At 51.0% G+C, this 21,045-nt stretch overlaps 1 protein-coding gene and 1 long non-coding RNA gene across 3 annotated transcripts in view; one reads left to right on the top strand and one right to left on the bottom strand.

The window, feature by feature from the left end:
- Positions 1–6,170: 6,170 nt before the first annotated feature.
- LOC120599362 (uncharacterized) lies at positions 6,171–7,365 on the bottom strand. Its single transcript, XR_005651874.1, has 2 exons — positions 7,085–7,365; positions 6,171–6,460 (listed from the first exon to the last, which is right to left on the bottom strand). It is a non-coding gene; the product is annotated as an uncharacterized LOC120599362 (long non-coding RNA).
- Positions 7,366–7,621: 256 nt separating this feature from the next.
- Positions 7,622–21,045, top strand: part of UBE2Q2 (ubiquitin conjugating enzyme E2 Q2) — a 41,784-nt gene continuing 28,360 nt past the window's right edge. Inside the window, exons 1-3 of one of the 2 annotated variants that reach the window (XM_039858368.1) lie at positions 7,627–7,950; positions 16,504–16,605; positions 20,818–20,922. In XM_039858368.1, the coding sequence (XP_039714302.1) occupies positions 7,774–7,950; positions 16,504–16,605; positions 20,818–20,922 (384 nt within the window). In that variant the 5' untranslated portion in view covers positions 7,627–7,773. Of the gene's footprint in view, positions 7,951–16,503; positions 16,606–20,817; positions 20,923–21,045 lie in introns of both variants that reach the window. The other variant, XM_039858369.1, reaches the window with a different exon arrangement.

The following is a 21,045-nucleotide window of genomic DNA, read 5'->3' on the forward strand; positions in this document are numbered from 1 at the left end:
CTACGGCCCCTCCCTCGGCCGTTGTCGTCGCCATTGCGTCCCCTCGTCCTCCCAGCGGGGCTGCCAGTCCAGCCAGCTGAAGCGGCCGCTCCCCTGACAGACCGCTCCGGATATTCGCTGCTGCTCCCGGGACAGAGCTTGTGTCCACTTAGTTGGCCAAGGGCGGCGGTGGCTCCACTGGAAAGCAAACTGGGTGCTGCCTGCCCCCCTGAGTTCAAGAGCCTCGCCGGACCGAGGGTCCCGAGCGGAGGCCCCGGCATGCGCGCACGCGCCTGTCCCGTCTGAGCACGGGGACCTTGGGAGCATCGTGAGCGCACTCTGCCGCCGCCTCACGGCGGGGCCCCTGGCACCTGGTCGCGGTGGTGGTGTTCGAGGGTGCACCCTGAGCCAGGCAGTACGCTGATATGGACACAGGCTGCCTCATCTGCTCATTTCTGTTGTTCAGATCCAAAAACTGAGGCTTCAAGCCGTTAAGTATTTTATGGCCAGCAAAACGGCTGAGTCGGGACTCAAACCCAGGGCGCTGGGCTCCAGGATCCCGGCTTTAGCTGCTGTAATAGCCGCTGCCAGCAATGCCAAGTTAATCTGCACACATTTTGAATTATATTTTAAGAGGGTGACTCTGTATTTGGGGACATTCCACTCACAAAAGCCACTGAGCCAGATAGTAACTGAGGACACGTAAAAACTAATGAACTCTGGAAAACATAAAATGCGAGCGAGATGACGTCACTGCGAGAGACATAATAGCAAATTGCTTTTTTTGTTAGAATATCTAGTGGTGTGGCTCCGGCTACTCCCCAGTCTCTCGTGCCTCCGTTTCCTTATCCGTGAAGTGGCGATAAGAACAGCATCTCTTTGGCGGTGTTGCTGGTATTAAGTATTAAGTGAAGCAACACGTATGAAGAGCTCGGCACAGCGCGTGGCGCCGAGTAAGCCTCCTCTGAACCTGCCCGGTCCGCGTCATCTCTGCTTCCTGAACCCAGACTCTGCCGTGCTTTCCCTCTGTCCCCAAGGCTTTCCGATTCCAGGCCTCCTCAGCCTTTCCCCTGTGGCAGGACCCTCGCACCCGGTCTATTTTGAGGCGAAGTCAGCCGTCCGGCCCACGCCTAGGGAGCCCCGTGGCCTGGCCAGGCCCGCCCTCCCGCCTCGCTCCCTGCCATTCCGGGCTCCTTCATTCAGCGGCCTGACTTTGCTCTGGGGCTCCCCTACCCTCATTCCCTGCGGGCCTGTCTCCTGGTGAACTATTGTCCTTTCTTTGACCTCAGCGCAGACATCACATTCCCTAGGAAGACTCTGTATACCTGGCCGCCTGTGGCCCCAGCGAGCACCGAGGCCGGGTTGGAGGTGCCGTGGGTCAGATGCGTGCTCCCACGGGACCCCACGTTCCTTCCATCTGGGCACTGATGACAGGGCATCAGGACTGTCTGTTTGCCTGTTACCCACACCTTGAGACTCAAACGGTGACCTTTATCTTTGATCTCTGCTTCTGCAGGGTTTCTTGCCCTCCGGCTTCTGGTTGGTTCTGGGCAGGGGGAGAGGCCCAGCAGGAGACTGGAGGTGGGGTGAGGGCCTGGTGTTTGCTCACAGGCCCCTCCCTGGGAGGCCCTCGGGCACATCCGTCACTGGGGCTCCCAGCTCCTCCTCAGCCGTCTGGGGTGGAGTCGGTTCGGTTCATTTTACTTCCAGTTCAGTGCAGAATAATATTCTTATGAAATAGAATGAAAATGAATTCTTTAAAAGTGAATTATTAGAAAAATTAAAAAGCAATGGCTCGTAAAATACAAGACCAGATTTTTGTTACTAGATTTAAAGTCATAAAGTTATATTTAAAAAAACATAATCAAAAGAAACATAACATAGGAAAATAAAAAGAAAAGTTAGAGAACCTGTGCGTGTTGGTCACGGGACGTCTGCACGCAGGTGATTAGCATACGCAACGGTATCTAAACCCCAGACTGGGAAGGACGTGGTGACCGCACATATCAAACACCTACACACACTTTGAAAGGAGGACGTGTGTATCAATGTTTAAGATTTTGATGTGACAGACATCTTGCTTTTTGTGTGTCATTTATCTCGTCTAGGCAGGACTGACAACATCGATACCGACGGGGTATGATGTAGATGTAAAGTGTTTTTTAAAAATCATAGTAGAGAATCACTCCCAAAAAGGTACGTGAACAGGAAGGGAACAACAGGTGTTAAGCGATCTCCGCGGGCTCGGGCCATTCGTTCTTTACTTCTTTACAAAATGAGGCAACTGGCGCTGTTTCAAACAGCATCTCCGATCTTTAACCAATAGCCACTATCTACATACTATCTCATAAAGTTATAGTTTCGGACCTAATCATTTCGCATGTGCGAATCTTCTTTGATGGAAAATGAAACAGCAAATGTCCCATCAAATATGTAAGGCATTCGGAGTTAACTTTCACAGATACGCAGTGTCGGGGTTTTCATCAACCTTGTTGATGATCGTTCGGTGACGGAACATACTGTCCCCGCTTGCGGAAATGCTCTTCCAGGCTCACGTTCCATCCTCGTGGGAAAGTACTAGGATCATTAAAAATACACTAGCCTTGAAGGAGTGAACACTTTTTACTGTGTCACCTCGCACACAAAAGTTTAGCCGACTCTATTCCTCCCTCTCTCCCTCTCTCTCTCCCTCCTTCCCTCATTCCTTCCTTCTTCATTCACTCCCTCAGTCATTTGTTGGTGGGGGAGGAGAGCTTGACTTTCGCAGGGAGGGAAGCAGCGTGGTAATTCGTGTTCTCGCACCAGCTCCTTAGTCGGAATAAGTCCGCGGTGAGGTCTCCCTGGCATTCCGGCTGCATCGTCAGGACCCGTCCTGCCCAGAACCCGAATTTCTAACTACACGTGCTCACACCGACCGCAGACTCTGGTGCTTGGCAGCGTCAGACGGCTCTAAAGCCTTCTCCGCGGCTTCTCCCGGTTGCCATGGCTTCTCCCGGTTGCCATGGCTTCTCCCACTTGCTGACGGCACGCGGACCTGCACCGTTCTCGTACCCCACACGATGCCCTCGGTCCGCGTCCCAGCAGTGGCGCTGTCCCCTCATCTCTTCGAGCCCAGGGGCGGTGACAACATGGCCGCTCTCGGTTACTGCAGTGTTCCTTGTGCTTCTCTCGCAGGTACCCCTTTATGAATTATTACTTTGTCGTAAACACCCTCCTGGGACTCCCCTGATCTAAGAGTGCCATCTGTATTCTCTCGCGAAACGTCTTCTGTTACAACCTCCTGATATAGCGCCTTCGCCAACACGGAGAAGACGGGTGACGCATCCTTACGAAATGAATGACCAGATGCTGCTTGGAGAAGCCATGATTTGCAGGAGGCTCAGAAAAGGAGAGGGCCAAGGGCGCGTGAGCCGTGTCTCCTCCCGAGATGCTCCTTACCGTCTCTGGACCTGGAGCCCGGGCCAGAGCTACCGCTCACTTAGAGAAAGGCCCAGGCCCTGGAAGGACGCGGCCCCCAAACACAGGCCTCGAAGCCTCGACTGCGGGCTGCCTTCCAGCCCCTCAGACCAGACGCCTTCGCCCGAACAACACACACGACTCTAACGCGGCCGGTCTACGCCGTGCTGAGCAAGATGGCAGAGCACTCTGTCTTAGAAATGTGACCAAGTAAGCATGGTTCTCTGAGGAAGCCCGTCGTAGCTCTGATTTTGCAGAAATGTGACATTTTTATATGCAGGGGGATCTTTTCCGCACGTTTCCTCAGCTTCCTGCGGTTGGGCGGGGAGCCCTTGCTGGCGCAGTTCGGATAGGCGGTATTATAATCCAGCCGGGCCACGGGCTCCCTGGGTGCAAAAGCTTCTCGCAGTTCTGGACACAGTCGCGCTGGCCTGAGAAGCCCTTCAGGGAGCGAAGACGCCTGGGCGGCGCCGGGAGCAGGAAGGAACGGTTCAAGGAGCAAGGTCGGGAACCGATGACTTGTCTGTCGCTCAGACCGTCCTGTGGCAGAAGTGTGATTCCCTTGGGCATGAATTCCCAGAGCACCTGACACGCCCCATGCGAGCAGGCCTAAGCCCGGCCCGGAGCCGCGGGGGTTCGTTCCCAGCCCGGCGTTCAGCAGCCCTCCATGACCCTCACGCCCGAGCGGGGCGCGTTTCGGGAGGACCCGCTTCCTGGCTTTGCTGGAAGCCTGGTGCCCCTTCACCTTCTCATCTCTTCATCTTCCGAGCCGATCGGTCGACGGCTGCTTTGGTGGGATGTTTGCTCTGGAATCAGTTGGAGGACCCGGAGGCCTGGGGAAGGGCTTGCTCTTTCTTCCAGAACCGGAGTCAGTATAGAAAGTAGTACTCGCCGCCCCCGGAGACCGAAGCAGTGTTCCAGCACCCTCCCTCCGTGTTAAGGGGTAGGACAGTGACACTTGATGACGGTCGCTGCTGCTGAAGACCGCCCGGGAAATGATGAAACCGCGGTCAGAACCCAGGCCTGGTGGCTGCCAGTCCGGCGTGATGTCTCCCCTACTGTGCCGCCTCTCAAAGTAGCGTCTTTATCACTCGCCCGCGCCTCCGTTCGTCAGGCATTTACTGGGCACTGCTGTGTGCCTGGCACTGTGATGCGTGCTGGGACTGTCACAGTGCCTGATCTTTCTTGTCGTTTTCACCAATAACTCGACACACGGGTCATCCTCTGACTTCTCCGATGCATCGTTTCCACTAAACCACTCACGCTGGGTCTCACTCAGGGTCCCTTCCATGGTCCAGGTCATCGTCCCGCCCCTGTGGCTCTGGTCAGGCCAACGCCCGCGGCTTCCAGCGTCACTCCCGTCAGTGCTCCATGTGCCTGATCCACAGTTACAGTGCCCCGCTCTGACCTCCCCTGGATGCTCCAGGCCCGTACTGCCGATTCTCTGAGATCAGCATCTCAGATGCATCTTTCTCTGGCCGTGTCTGAGGCGTGACTCCCTTCCAGCCACCTGCTCAAGGACTTTTCAAGCGTTACGTTAAATAGAACATCTCTCTTTCCCTCCATCCGTGCGTTGACGCTAAGATCTAGCAGGTTCTACCTCAGAACCGTCCTTAGGAGCAGTGTAGTCCTTTCCATTCCCACGGTCACTTCTCCCTGCTGACTGGACCAGTCCAGAAGACACTGGCGTTTGGAGCTGGAGACCCTCAGAGCTGGATGCGACTGTCCCATTGAATTCATGGCATGCCCCATCCAGAGTCTGAGTGGCCTGTGTCTCCTTGGTGGCTACCTCACAGTTTTAAACCCGATGTAATCCATTTTGCACACTAATGCCACATTAATCTTCTTAAAAGTGATGACTGTCACCGAATGGTCCAGGGCTCCAAAATGGGATCTCCAATGACATCTTGACTGCATCTTCCTCTTGGCCGCTTGCTGTGTACTGTGCGATCAGCCGGCCTCTCGGATACTCCCTGAGCCTGACCATGCTTTTAGGCAAGTAATTTCTGGAATTCATTTCTTCCTCGCCGACATGTAGTAATTCAGTAGTCTGAGCCTCTTATCGCGTGTGGTCTGATGTGTCTGTAGCAGACACTGTGGTTAACACCTCAGCGTCCATTTGATCCCAGGTGATAGAATGCGTTCAGTGAGTGGTCCCGTCTGTCTGCCTGCGATTGGTTTAGGGAAGGGCCATTAACGGCGGACGGGTCGGTCGGGTGGATTCTTGGGAAGGTCCCCATATCTTGGAAGGAGACATGGAGGGAGCAGTCATTTCCGACTTCTGGTGGCATCGTGTCTGGATGTGACCTGTGAGCACAGCTACGGCTGCTTCCCTCTCATCCCGATGAAGGGGGCGGAAAGAATGTGGGCTCTTGATGCCGCCGCTGCAGCTCTGGTCGGTGGTCCTGGGGTGCGCCCCGACCCGCCCTCCCATCACGTAAAGCAGGATGTTTCCTCCCTGTCCGAGCCGCTTCGAGTCACAGATCTCTGTCCTTTGTCCCCCAAAGGACCAGGAAACTGTTTTCTTTCCAACGCTAGACTTGAAGCTTCTTGGATTCAGGGACTCTATCTACGTATCTCTCTAGCTGTCTTAGGGCTTGGCATACAGCAGATGCTCAAAGTGTTTGTGAAATTATTTGCATATATATCCGAGATATAACTAGTAAAAGCACTTGCAATTTATAAAGCTCTTTCTTTTCTCCTAGCAATTGAGAGAGAACGAAATGAGGCTTAGATCAAGTAAAAGTTTGGGGCATTTTATTTCTCAGTCATACCAAATTCTGAACAGGTTGTTCCACTTTGTCTCAAATCCCCGTTAGGGTCCCAAGAGTAATGGGGACTGAATGCAAAAGAGAGTGGCGCCCGCCTTGTGCCTAACCCCGCAGTCGTGCCAGACAGTCTCCCAGTCGCTTCCGGCTCAGAGCTCAGGGGACGGGGTGTCCCCTCCCGTGCTTGCTCACAGCAGCGCCACTGGTGCCAGGGCCACGAACCTTGGTGCGTACACTTTACATGCAGAGATGTTTTCCTGGGAAGAGGAATCAGGGCTTTTATTAGATTCTCCAAGGGGTGTGCAACCCTCGGAAAGGCTACAAAGCACTAGCACATGATACAGTATCTCGGAAGTGAATGCAGATGAAAACGTTTAGAATGTCCTCATTCAGCGGATTTAATATCTCCTGTGTCGTTCTCTATTTGTCACCTGAGGGACCAGTAGACCTGGGAGCACTGCTAGATCGCGACGCAGGAGACCTTTGAGGGTGGAGGGGGCCGGGTACCTGCAGTCAGGGCTAGAGCAAAAGGAAAATGCGGAGCCCCTTTTTGCAAAATGACAAATTTCAGAGCCATAAACCCTTCAAGGCCCTTCTCCGCGAGGTCCTGCCTCTAGCCCTCTTCGTAAACGCAGGTGGCCCACCGCGCTGTCTTCCTTTGCAGTGGCATGCAGCCCTTCCCCCATTTTTGGAGCACCTAGAATGTGCCTGGGGTTGTTACTGCTGGGAGCCCAGGCAGGAGCATGGTTGGGTCCCCTTGGGTGTCAGTACATGAAAGGCTTCCTTCTAGGTCCTGGGGTTGCGGCTCTGACTTGCGCAGACAATGAACAAACAAACGGGACATGGAGCGCGCAGTGACAGGAGCTGAGTAAGAACCGAACCTGGCGTGGCTGGGCGGCCATGTCGATGGGGCGGCCAGGGAGGCCCCGTGCGCGGTGACATCCGAGCCAGGGCGGTGCTGGGACGAGGCAGCCCTGGCTCCGTGGGGGAGGGGACGGTTATCGCCCGCTGGGGAAGCTGGGCGAAGGCTCGGGCAGGAGGGACAATGGCTGCAGTGTGAGCCGGGGCCGCGGATGAGGGGCAGGGGGCCGTGCCGCGACCAGGCCGTCGCCCTCGAGAGGAGGCGCGAGCGCGGGCGGGTCAGAGGGCGGCGCGCCGACGTGGCGGGGCCAGGCACCCGGGGGCGCGCGGCGTGTGCGTATGCCGGGGCGTGGCTTCCGAGGACGCGCGATGCCGGGGCAGGAGACTTCCAGGTGCGCGTGTCTGGGGGCGGGGCTCGGGTGCGCGCGTCCCTGGGGCAGGACTTCGGTGCGCGCGTCTGGGGGCAGAGGCTTCCGGGCGCGTTCTGAGGCAGGGCGATGCCGGGGGCGGGGCGGGGCGGGCAGCCCGCTTCTGGCGGCGGGGCGGTGTCGCGGTTGCCCTTTTAAGCCGCGGGCCGCCGCCTCCAGCGGCCGAGTCGGTTACAAAGGCCGCGTCCCGCCCGCCCCGCGCCCCCGGCCCCCGGCCTCGCTATCTTCCGGCCGTGACGGCGGCGCGGGCCCGGCTCCCTGCCGCCGGAGATGAAGGCAGGATGTCGGTGTCGGGGCTCAAGGCCGAGCTGAAGTTCCTGGCGTCCATCTTCGACAAGAACCACGAGCGGTTCCGCATCGTCAGCTGGAAGCTGGACGAGCTGCACTGCCAGTTCCTGGCGCGGCCGCCGGGCGGCCCGGCGCCGGCGCCGCCGCTCACGCTGCACTGCAACATCACGGTGAGGCGGCCGGGCCGGGCCGGGCCGGGCCGGGCCGGGACCGCGGGGGGCGCGCGGAGGCCCCGGTGGCGCCGCCGCCGCCGTCCGGGAGGCCGCGCGGCCGCCCAGCGCTTGAACTTGGCGTTCGGGGGCCGCAGGGGCCGCGGTGTGGGGCGTCAGGAGAGGAGCGGCGGCCGGGGGACCCCGTGCGCCGCCGCTTCGCGGGGACCCGGCGCTGCGGGCGCTCGGGTCCCGCTGCAGCCCCCCACGGCCCCGCGGGAGCCGGCCAGCAGCGCGACTCGCCGCGGGCGGCGCCGAGGTGTTTTCGGGGCGCGACCTGGGGGGGCCCCCGAGTCGGCCCCGGAGAAGCGCGGCCAGCGCCGACCCGGGAATCCGCGGGGAGCGGCCCCCCTGTCCCCGGAGCCCGGCCCGGGGGCCGAGCGGTCGCACAGCGGCGCCGCCGGGTCCTGCGCAGTCACGGTGCGAGCCCGGGAGCGCGACACTTGCACTCACTCGGGTGGGGGGGCTTCGCGGGTGACCTCCTATCCAGACAAAGTCACCGAGGCTTGAGAAAAGGGGGCTCGCTTCAGAGCGGAGAAGTTAACGGCGAGACTCGGGAAGCCCAGGATATAGGCCGGCGAGAGAGATGTTCCCCACAGGAAGTAGCGTTGAGCGCGAAGCAGGTGACAGTAAGGAGCTGGCCTGAGTGGGGACTGTTGTGGCACAGGTTGTTGGGTCCGGCCAGGAAGAGGGAGGGCTGGGTGGGGTGACAGGAGACCGAACGTGCGGGCTGTGTGTGGGGAGCCCCTGGTTACTCAGGTAACCCGCACTAGGAGTGCGGCTCTGGGGCGGGTGGTCCTGGGAAGCGCGTTCTGGTTTCGCTTTTCCCGGGGTGGTGGGGCTGGCGGTGGTGCTGCGCTGGCATTTAGTGCCAGGGTTACAGGGGTGCCAGATGTCTCGTAGTGTCCAGGCAGTCTGCCCACCTCAGACGCCAGCGATGCCCCATTGACAACCACGGTGGAGGCTGTTGGGGGTCTGCCACACGCAAAGGTACCGCGTGATGACCTGGATTAGGAAGGGAGAACTCTGAAGTAGACACCCAGTGAAAGACGCATTTGGTGGGGACTAGGGTGTCGGCGCTGCCAGTAGACTCTACGCAAGCCGAGATGCTGCTGAATTATGACAGACACTCTCAGAAGGGAATTCTCATGCTAGATACTCGACGTACGTCAACGTGTGCTTTTTTTAATGGAAAAACAACAAACCCACAAAAGTCGACTAGTGTGGAGAACTTCCACGTATCCAACCTCAACAATGATAAACTTTTGGCCGATGTTGTTTTATCTATACCTCACCTTGGGTTATTTTGAAGTAGATTCCAGACATATCGCTTCATCTGTACATATTTCAGTGTGTATCTCAAAGATAAAGATTCTCTAAGCGGCGATGAGCGCGTTGCGATCCAGTCTGCTTGGCTTGCTCACGTGGATAGCATTTTCTTACAGGGCAAAGAGCAAGGAAGAAAGGGGTGAGATTTCAAATGCCAGCACTTGTCTACAGTGTTTGTGATTTGCTGTTCTCTAAAAGTTGCAGCTCTTTAAAATAAAAAGTACTGTATTCGACCGGTGTTTTAACTTTTCCCCCATATTTCCTTTTAGTTTCAAACGTTTATTGAGCCGCCCTACACCCGAGGCCCTGTCTTCTCCAGGAAATGTCCTCATGTACTTTCTGCGATGTTTGGGTGAGACATGCCAGTTTCTGAGTAGTGCTCTACGGATGCTGTGCCCTTATCTTTCAGGCTTGTGCATCAGCGCTTCGTAGCATGGGGAAGGCGCCCCTTCTGTTGTAATAGTTCTGGGTATTAGTCTTTAAGGTTTTTTGTTTTTGTTTTTGTTTTTTATGGCGGCAAGGGAGAACACTCTATAACGATGTTCTTCATCTTCCACTGAGTTAAATACTCAGTAAATATTTGTTCTATTGACTGACTGTATGGTCACCATTATAGCTATAGTCTATTTGAACAAAAATCTTCACTATCGTGTACTTATTAAAAGTGCAGATAACATCGAGATGGTTTCATGGATAGCGCATAAATAATTAAAAGGTGACTAAGGGCTTGATAGCAAATCTGTCATTTGACTTGAACTTCATAGGAAAGACAGTTTTAAGAAGTAAAAACCAAAGTAAAACATTTTACTCTCTAGTAATTTTTCTAGTATTTTACTCTCTAGTAATTTTTTTTCCTGTTTTATAAATTTGTCCTAATCTTAAATATGAAGGGAAAAGGATGCCATTTTCAATTTCAAAGAGTCTTTTTTTTTTTATGATGATCTATCTTATCAAAGTCTTTTTTAATACTTATTTTCTGTGCACTTGTGGTATGAAAAAGTGTCATGCAAACTTAAGCACTGTTTTTCCAGCTTCAGTAAACAGATGTGATTGCCAGTCAGTGCTAACGAACGTCCACTTGTTACGATCACCCCTAAAAGCAAATAATCTGTGTGGCCTTATTGGGAGCGAGTATGTGGCTTTTTTTTAGTCCTTTTGAAATATTTAACATAACTTGGTGACTCCCTTACTCCTTTTATAAACTTCCTGGCATCTGGGCACTCTTAGGGAATTGCTGTTTTAGAATGAAAAATTCCCCCCTCCCCAGCAAGGAAGTAAATTGTCTGGTAAACAAATAAAACCTCATACCTTGTTACTTGTGTAACATAAATCATTACTCTTTCTGCATGAGTGGCTACTTGTGGTGGAACTTTTTTCTGTTCACCTAATTAAATTTCTATTCATCTTTGCCAAAAAGCGAGCGCCCCTCTCCCCCGCCCCACAGTAAGATTGAATTAAAAAATGTTAGAGCGTTGAGTTTAAGAGAGAGAAAAAGTTTTAGTCTTTACTTAGTAGTTGGGTTCTTAAGCAAGTCACTTCGTTTGTGTTTTTCTATAAAATAGATAATACTTTTGCCCTGCATGAGAGCTCGTACAGGAAAGCTCTGTAGCAATGACAGCGATCTCTACAAATATAAAAATGGTGTCATTTGTGGCCGAACAGCACTTGATTTTGAAAATGCTTTGCAATAGCTTTTCGTGGGAAGTAGATCAGGCTGTCAGTTTCTTAATTTTGCACATTTTTTGTCTCGACACTGATGAAAAGTAGCTCAGCTAAAGCTATACAAAGGAAATAACGAACTTGACCGAAGAGCCCAAGGCCTTTTCTTTGGTCTGTCCTCCCGGGACAGATTCCCTTTCCGAACTGAACTCTTGCAGGGTCCTTTGGAAATACCAGGACTGGCATGTTAAGCACCCAGGTGGTACCTTCAGGCCAGAAGAGTCATTGTTTTCATTGTCTTACCAGTTGGTAACATGGAGTCAAATTCCTGGTCGTGGTTATCTGTCCTCCCTCATCCATCCCTCTTTTCTTGGCCTTCCTTGAAAGGAACGGATATGTGAAGAGGGGACTCGGGTTTCCGTTTTATGAATGGTGTATCCCTTGGTAACTTGATTTTTCTGTTAAACTTCCTTAGTCCTGGAAAAGGATAGCGTTATATAAGTGTCAGCTGACTGAGTGGTGAAACAGTCACTGCCAAATGTAAAGCACTGGCGAGCAGGAGCGACGAGGCGGGTCCCCCTTCCTGAGCTCGTCGTCACAGCGCTCTCTGCGGCCTTCTGAACGCCATTCTGGAAGGCAGAGCCCACTCAGGCAAGGAGACCAGCCAGCGGTTCCTGCGGGTCAGGTGGCTGGAACCCTCTTCGGCACCTGTGCCTCCTTCGCCTCAGTTCACTTAGAGTGATGTGTCGATGAGCTGTAATTTGCTGCACAGAACACTTAAGTGTTTTCCAGGTCACAAGGTATGTGGACATTATCCTTTTACCAGGTGTTAGTGTTTTTACTCTGCTTCTGTGGGCTCTGGTCACGTTAGACACTTTGTTCACTTGTAAAATGATTAGCAGGGAGAAATTTTTCTGCTTCCCTTCTTTCTTTGTAGCTTTTTTTTTTTTTTTTTGATCGTCAGAGCATTTAGAATTTACTGAGGAACTGTATGGTGCTTCTGCCAGTTTCATTGTCCGCCCCACGTTTACTGAACAGCAAAGTGTGAACGTACTGTGTCCCATAACCGATCTCCAAAAAGATTCTAACCGTTCTACCGCTGACCCTTCGACAGGAAGTATGTGCATCAGTTTTCAAACAGTTATGAAACCCTTGGAGATGGCCATGTCCGCTCATTTGGGAAGATGCCACGAACAGCGTCTGGCAGCCAGTCCGCTGGCTGCTGCTTGGTGTGGAGCCTCAGGTCGGCCTTAGTGGATTTATGTAGAATAGGTACAGGAAGTTATTTCTGAACGAGACCGAAATTCCTTTTCTTAAGCAGTGACAGGTGGAGAGGTTGTTTTGCTGAACCTCTTTGTTGTGTTGCCTCAGATTAGAACAACAGAGCATTTACGGTGACCTTGTTCTGTCGTGTGGCTATAGCATTGAGTCGATCGTGTCTTCTGGTGTTGGACGTAAAGGTGGTTTCTATTTTTCCTATTTTAAATGATGCTCTGAACATTATTTTGTGCTAGATCCTTGTGCATATAGATGATAATGTCCTTTGAAACATCTCTAGAGGCGATGATGGCTTTGCATTCTTATTGATGAATGGGACTCTGGAGAAGTTGTAACAAATTATTTTAGCCTTTATCAGACGAATAAAAATTGTAGCAAATGTGCAGTGAAATAGGCATTCTCACAGTCATGGCAGAAAGTATAAATTTCGGTGACCCATCGGAAAACAGCTTGGTTCACGTAACCCTCCCTGTTTTGGCAAGACATTGTCCTTGTGACTCCAGATCTCCAAGAGAGAGCCCTGGTCCCAGGGAAGACCCATCTCTTCCTGGCTCAGCCCATCTGACAACCAGCCACCGGGGGTAGCGTGGGCTCGTAGAAACCTGTCACCAGGTTTTGGGGCAGGGACGGAGGTAGGAAGACTAGCCCCCCGTGGAGCCGCTTAAGTTGATGCCGACGGCGAAGAGATGTCTTTCCAAGAAGAAATTCTGAGAGCGGGGGGAATGGGCGTCTGCGCAAGGTGCGGTTCTCAAAGTATTTGGGGTCAGAACTTTATAATGTTAAAAATGTTTTGAGGGCCCAAGGAGCTTTTGTTTATGTAGGTATTTTTATCACTAGAAATTAAAACAAATATTTGAAAGATCAGTTCATTAAAAGACGCTCATTATATGTTAATGTAAATGTTTTTACGAAAAATGACCATGTTTTTTAAATCCGAAAATTCTAACGAGAAGAGTGGAACAATCTTACGTTTGTAAATGTCTTTGATGTCTGTCCCGTCATTTGCTTCTGCATTGTTTTAGTTGAAATAATATGAAGAAAATCTAGTTCGCACAGGTATTTGGTTGGGAAAAATATTTTAATAGCCATTTTCGATAATTTTGTTTTTCTTTTCGGCTACTCCACCAATAGTTGGTCTTTTCTTGAACTTCGAATGAATATTTGACCCTTGCACGATATTACATCTTCATGCGTTGGTCATTTGGAAGATATTGGTTCTCTGAAATCCTCTAAATGTTGACACGTTTCATCACATGCTATGAAAACGTATTCATTGACATCACCATCGATCGACCCTATCAGAATACTCTTGGGAAGCCGTCAGATTCAGCGGTGGATAGAGGTTCTCTGGAATTTGAATTTTTGCTTGGAAGCCTGAATTTTCTTATTGGCAATAAATGCTGCCCTTTGTTCTCCTTGAAGTGACGGGCTCTCCTCATTCATTTTTGAGAAGACGTCTGTCAGGAAGCCCAGGCTGGAGTCACCGTGTCAGTCACCCTCTCACGTGAGAAAGCCGTTCTGTTCCAGTGGTCAGCGCGGCTCGCCCTGCGTCCCTCGGGTCTTCTGTAGGACCGCGTCCCCTTTCGGCATTTTCAACGTTAAAAAGACCCGTGTAAGGACGGAGAGTTAGTAGCGTGCCTTTTACTGCTTCGTCACAGACATTCTTAAATGCAACACCTTCTTTTTTTCTTTTAAGAACCCGAATGCTGGGCGGTGAAGACTACCACGGCCGTGCTAAGTACGGCTCGCTGTCACTGCCTTCGCCTGTGCCGAGCTGCCACCCGTCTCACCCGCCATTGTATGTGTGTCACTCCCGCCACTGTCAGTACCGCGAAGGAGGCAACTGACATGTCAGTTCCTGCAGAGGAGTCCAGACCCGGGCGTCCGAGCGCCTGCCCCGCTTTGTACTTAGACCCACTACGTGTCCTGTCTTCTCGCGCGTAGCGTTGGGAACACACGTTGCGGGCAGTAACTGACCTCTTTGTATATTTTGCAGCTCACGTAATATAGTTTTGAGGGGTTTGAGTCCAGAGCAACAGTTCATAGATTTTATTTTGCTCATGTGGATGTTTCCTAGACAGACAGTAATCTATACAATGAAGCCCTAAATGTAGCGGTCTTTTTTATACAGAACTATAATGAAAATAGTCCAGGTGATATGTTCCAAAGTAGGCTGAAGAATTTGAAGACGAAAACGCAACACTCAATAAGTACTTTTCTTTAAAAACAGGATGCATTTCGAAGACAGTTTACTTTTTGGCCCGGAAAGAGGCTTCGGGACCCAGCGAGCGTTGGAGGGGTGGGGGAGAGAGGTGAGGGTGGGGAGAGGTGAGGGTGGGGAGAGGTGGAGGGGTGGGGAGAGGTGGAGGCGGGGGAGAGGTGGATAAAAGGAGAGGTGAGGGTGGTGAGAGGTGAGGGGTGGAGCTAAAAGAACACTCTGTCACCGCCTTCTGTGCGGGACGTCGGGAAGATGCTTTCCGAACATGCTCTCAGCTACGTTACAGTGGGGATTATAGTTCTCAAAGCAATGCTTCTTTAAGACTGTTTGTGCAAAATAATTATTTTTCCATGACTAGAACTTAATTTTCTGTAGCTAGTATCTAATAACGGTTTTTACCTAAGTTATAAGAGAAAACGGTACAAACGAACAGAGTAAACGTCTTTGGCGTGAGAACACGCGATGCTTAGCTAACTCGTTAAAATCAACACCTGCGATTGCGCTTTTAAAAATACACGCGGAGTAAAGGCATTTCTTGGTCGTCCGCACTGTGTGTGTTGGAATAGTGTTGGAAGTGTGTGGCGTCTGAATGAGTCACCCACTGCTCTGTACCGTGTTTAGCAGCCTAACACGACAAGCATGACCTGGAGTCCCCGGCCCTGGGTCTGTGTCGGGCAGTCAGGGTGTCTCAGAGTGTCGGCCTGGGAGAGAGTCCGCCTCCGGGCTCATTGCTGTGGTCGCGGGCGGGGTTTGTCGCGTGGGGGCCTCCGTGGGGGCCTCTGTTTCTGGCTGGCTGTTGGTCAAGGCCTCTCTCGGCTCTCGCCACGTCGACGGGGGCCTCTCCACAGAGAGCTGGTTTCCGTCAGAGAAAACAAATATAAGAGCGGGAGAGGGTGACCGAGATTCTCGACCTCAGGGGTGACACCCCAGGACTTTTGCTGCGCTCTGTTTGTTAGGAGTGTGTCATTAGGCCTAGGGGAGGGAATTACACAGGGTGTGAATGCAGGAGGTCACGGTCACTGGGTCCTGGTCGAGGCAGGCTGCTGTAGTGTCCAGACCATCGCTGACCTCTGAGCTGTCGCACGCAGACGGTGGCTACACAAGGAGAGTGCCTGTTTCGGACCCCCACTCCGGTGGCGAGTGACAGCTCACGGAGCCTCTGGCGGCTGTGTCGCTGTTCCGCCTTCCCACACCTGCTCCATTTACGAAGTAATCTTAACCTTAGGAAACTGCCTTCCTCCCCGCAGTCTATGAAGGAATGGCAAGTTATTAGGAAAAAGGCAAAATTAAATGGCATTGATTTTCGGCCAAATTTTTTAATGGAGAGAAATCTCAAAGTATCTTCTGTAATTAGACTACTCAGAAGCAAGGAGTATAGCGAATAGAAAAGTTTTTTAAAAATCATTTTCGGCATTCGTAAGGATTTAAGACCACGGGCTCCTTTGCTTTATTTGAAAAACTCGGGGGTCTCATCTGAGTAATTTAGCGATACGGCTTTATTATGGTAAGAAGGCAGAAGTGAGATGGCTTAACTCTGTAGACTGTGCTTCGGGGTTGGGGTGTTTGTTTCTGTTTTTTTTTTCTTTTGCTTTTTGTAAGATTTGTTACGGTTCCAGATTTTCAAAGCTTTACGCTGTCTTAAAGCCGGGAATCCAGACCGTGATGGAAGGGAGTCCGTCTTCCTCGGCCCCCGATGCTGTTTTCCGCTTTAGATAGAACACAACTTGTGCAGTGTACGCTCTTCTGTGTGTTTTAAATCACACTCCTTGCCGGGTAAAGCCCTTTTTTTGCTCGTTTTTAGACTTATGAATTATATAACATTGGGACTGGCAAGATTAAACCATAAAACTTTGTTCGTTTTTAACCCTTAAGAGATTTGTTTCTCCGCACATGCATTTTAATGTGTTGCTTTTCTTCCTCTGACAGATTTTACCGAAACCTGTGGTTCTCATACATTTAGCGGTGTGCTTTAATTGCATATCCAGGTCAGCCCGTTGTAAGTGTGTTTTAATTAGGTGTCTCTGTAACAGGAATCTTATCCATCATCTTCGCCGATATGGTTTGTGGACTCCGATGACCCAAATCTGACATCGGTTCTGGAACGTCTAGAAGATACTGAGATCAACAATTCGGTGAGAAAATAAGCCACACTACTTTCTTTTTTTCCCCCCTCATTAAGTTATATGTAGAACTTAAATGTTAAGAGGTAACGTGACATAAAAGCCTGATGAATGAACGAAAGACTCGGTCATCTCAGAGAGCCGAAGACCAGGCTTTGGGTTTGTTTTGTTTTTCTTTGAGTACTTCGAATTCTACTATTTACTTCTTGGCTTCTCTTTCTTACTACCCATAAGCATAGTCTTAATTTGAGCCAGGAGTTAGGTGGTCTCTTTTCCATGAATTCCAGCCATTAAATCAAGCGAGCGTTCTTGTTGAGGCCCACCAGCCACGGCGGAGGGTGGAAAAGCGGGAGAAGACCGCAAGGCCGCGCGGGGAGGGGAAACGGTGATGGAACCGCAGCAGTGCTAGTGCAGGGAACTGCTTTTTCTGTCAAGAGTCTGGGACTGTAGCAAAAACAGACGTCTGCAGATGAAAAGGTTTTTTTTGAATATAGAAAGATAGGTAACTTTCCATTTTACAAAAAAAATCAAAAACTGGTTTTCTTGGATGATAAAACTAATAATTGACCATTGTGAGAAAACTAGGAAAGCAAAAAAAAAGGGGAGGATGAAAAATCTTCCATAATTTCTCTACCCGGTGATATATCCATTGTTTACATGTCTATTTTCTTCCCTTATTTGTTTCCCTTGCTAGTAAAATACATATACTCTTGTACATGTGTTTAAATAATTGAGGTCGAGGTCCTATTCTATATCATTTTATATCCTATTTTAAATTTAGCATTATCGTTGTATTTTTCCATGACATCATAAAGTTCTTATAGAAACACGTCAGTCATTATTTGCAGGTGATGAGATTGTTCACCTAAAAAAAAAAAAAGGTCCAGAGGAGCCAACTGAAAAAAGTTTTTAAGATGATTAGTTAAAAACGCTATTAAATAAAAACCGATCGTTTCCCACAATACCAGCTAGAGTCAAATACAAAGTATAGTGGAAAAGTATGTTGTTCACAATCACGATGAAATGAGAAAAGGTTAAGTACCTAGGAATGAGCTTAGATGCACAGGCCACGTATCCAGAAGAATTTGCTGAGTGGAACGAAAGACTTGACCCGGGTGGGTGGGCTGTGCACTGAAAATGTGTTAATGATTTTCTTAATGAAGCTTAATTTATAAAGTGAATGCAAGTCCAGTGACAACTCAAACAGACTTATTTTTGGAACTCAACAAAAGAAAGCACAAGTTTGTTCTGAAGAGTAAATAATAAAAAATAATAATTAAGTTAACAAAAAGTCACGAAGAGAGAGGCTCGTTTGACTAGATATTAAATAAAATACTGAGCCCTGGCGCTGGACTGGGCAGGGAAAGGCAGTTGCGGATTTGGAGTAAGTGAAGTTACAGTGCGATGTAAGGAAAGGACAGGTCATCCACTTGGACAGCACTGGGAGGACTGACCATTTGGGGAAGTTAGAGTTTGATCTCAGATTTTGTCCACATAAACTGTAGGCGGCTTACTGCACCTGTCCTTACAGTGCGGACAGAAGGCCGTCAGTGCGGAGTATTTTCCGAGCGAAGGCCCGTCTGAGAGCCGCGCAGGACGGGGTCCTAATCAGTCGCTCGCCCGGCATGTTCGCCTGTCCATGGGGCGACAGTCAGCGCCCCGGCTCTGCCTCCTTGTCTGACACCGGAAGATACAGGTTTTGTAATAGTAGGAATGAGTGGGGTTATTTCGCAGCGTCTAAAATATTACATCAGAAATGCTCATAGAGGAAAATGACATAAAATACAAATTGGGTCTAAGTTTATAAAAAAGTAGATACACTTACATAAAAGAAACCAAACCAAACAAAACGTACCCTCCACGCTTTCTCACGGTCTCTGCCAGTTGCCTCATAGCCTCGTTTCTTGACAGAATGAGCTGTTTCCTCACCTTTAATTTGCTTCATTCATTATGACCTGGATTCTGCTTTCATCTCTGCACTAAAATTTTTTGTCTCTAGTTGCCAGATCCAGCGACTCCTTTTTCTGTCCTAAACCGACCTCTCTGCCCTGTTCGCTGTCGGCTGTTCTCTCGTTGAGACATTTCCTCTGTTCGACACTGATTACTCAATGTCCACCAATCAAGAGCCGCTTACATAAAAACTACTATGTGTAGTTTTATGGTAGAACATCACGTTGCAGTTAAAAAGGATGGAGTCAGCCTTTCCACAAGGGCACGTGAACTTTCCCAGACAGGCCAGCTGAGAAGGCGAAGCCTGGGCATCGCCTGGAAGCTGGCCGCTCCTGCATATGGCGCTCTGACAGATCTGTGCCCGCGCCGCCTCATGCGCGCTTTGCCCTGGCGGATGCAGGTCGGAGTAGGACACAGAAGATTGTTTCCAGCTGCCTGGTTTCTGTGCCAGGCTCTGATCAGTGGTGGGCACAAAATACAAGTCACATTCCTGTCCTCTGGGAACCGATCATCTAGTGAAGACCCCCAAGAGGGCGCTGTCTCCCGTTTCCATCTGTCAGTACCCGCCTCCCTCTTCTCATTCTGTGCTTTCCCTGAGTAACCTCTTCTCCTCTCGTTGCTGGAATCGTGGCCTGTGTTCCAAGGATTCCTGAATCTGCATCTCTAGCTAAAAGGTATCTCCTGAGTTTCAAGCCCGTGTGCGTCTATGCCGCGGAGGTCCAGGGACCCTGGCTGGGACGTGCCGTGGTGGTTCAAACTGGTCACGTAGGAATTCGAACATGTCCGCCTCCCGGCTCGCCAGCGCCCCATCACGGTTCCCCTCAGTAATTGTCTTCGTGATGGTGAACGGGACAAAACGCAGTCACGGAACTCGGCCGCCTGGCCGAGCCCGCGAACCACCCTAGAGCTCTTCTTCACCCCCACGCTCCTGACTCCCGCCCCAAACTATCTAGATCGTCCTAAGACCCGTCCCTCTACCTTCTGACTGTTTCTGAAGCCCTCCCCCGTGATCTTGCCCGCCTCCCTCACACGCATTTCTGCTGGAGCGTAAAGTTGAAATTCTTGGAAGAGGCGCCACCCTGTTCCTTCTTGCTGGGTACGACTCCACCACATGCGGCCTCTGCCACGCAGTCCTGTAGCTCCCCCTGTGCCAGGGGTTGGGGTGCCCGGGTCTGTGCCCAGGTCACCCTGCCTCGTCTCTGTCGTGTACTTAGCACAAAACAGAGCCCACGGGGTAGACAACGAAGCCACGGAGGGGCTTTGCTGCCTTTAAGCCTAAGGCTGTTTTTTCGATCCTGATTTTCAGCTCTGTTTTCCTCATTTCTGCTCGCTCCACTCTCCGCTTGGGGAAAGCTCGTTCTGCGCTTTGGTGAACCCGTTCCGATCTTTTATCTGTGTTCTTCTTAGTCCTTCCTAAGTCTGCTTCTTTCTCTTGATCTCTTCTCTTGACCGGAGACATCCAGGAAACTTTCTGACCAAGTGGAGTGAGTCGCCTTACTAGCTCCCAGTCCAGTCTGCCGAGTATTAACCATTCTTTTAAACCATCATTGCCAGACTCAGACATCGAAAACCATTTTTAAACAATGAAAGCTGCGTGCACATAATTTATCTTCTTAAAGTACACATGCTCACAAAACAGTCGATGTCAAAATGGAAACTCGAGGCATCATTTTTCGCAGTTGACAAACACCGAAGGGCCTACTAAGTGCCAAGTGTTTTCACGGAAGATTTCATTTACTCTTTACCATTACGAGAAGGTTTAATGTTCTTGTTTTACGAATGGGACACTCACTCAGGGAGCTAGGCCCTGTATCCACAGCCCTCTAGGTCCCAAGGCTCAGTCTGCTAGACCACGGCTGCTCTGAACTTTTAAATGCATGCGACTGTGGGTCACGTGATTTCCTGATCCACGGGCGGCAGCGCTTCCTCTGTTTTTGCAGTCACGTGCCCATGCACCCGTCTGAGGTCGCCCAGTTCCCCAGACGAGAAGCTGGCGACTGAGGAGGGACAGTGGTCGCAGCCCCCGTTCTCGGCCTTTTCATTGGTGTCTCTGCCAGCTCGCAGTGTGGGGCCGCACTCGCGCCGGGGCCGGTCCCCACGCCGGCAGCCCCCACGGCGGTGCCGCGCACACTCGTTATTTTATCCGCAGGCCGTAGGTGACCAGGAACAGACTCTCCTCACTTCCTGCTGGATAGGTTACGGTAGTCATAGCGTTATTCTTGTCTCCCGAGGGCTCTTTACCATGATGCTCATTTACTGAAATGTGTTTTGTAGCTTCGTCAGCAATTGAAGTGGTTGATATGTGAACTCTGCAGATTATATAACCTTCCTAAGCACCTGGATGTTGAGATGCTAGATCAACCACTACCCACGGGTCAGGTAAAGTAACATTTCTCTGGTGATCAAGAGCTAAAATAAATTGTCTCGAGCAAAAGTAAAGTTAGGATGCTTTTTCTTCATTTATTACACGACCTATTTAGCAGTTAGTTTTTGTCGTTGAAT

The sequence above is a fragment of the Pteropus medius genome, unplaced genomic scaffold (genome assembly GCF_902729225.1).
Source record: "Pteropus medius unplaced genomic scaffold, Ma_sr-lr_union100, whole genome shotgun sequence".
In the NCBI taxonomy this organism is placed as follows: Eukaryota; Metazoa; Chordata; class Mammalia; order Chiroptera; family Pteropodidae; genus Pteropus; species Pteropus medius.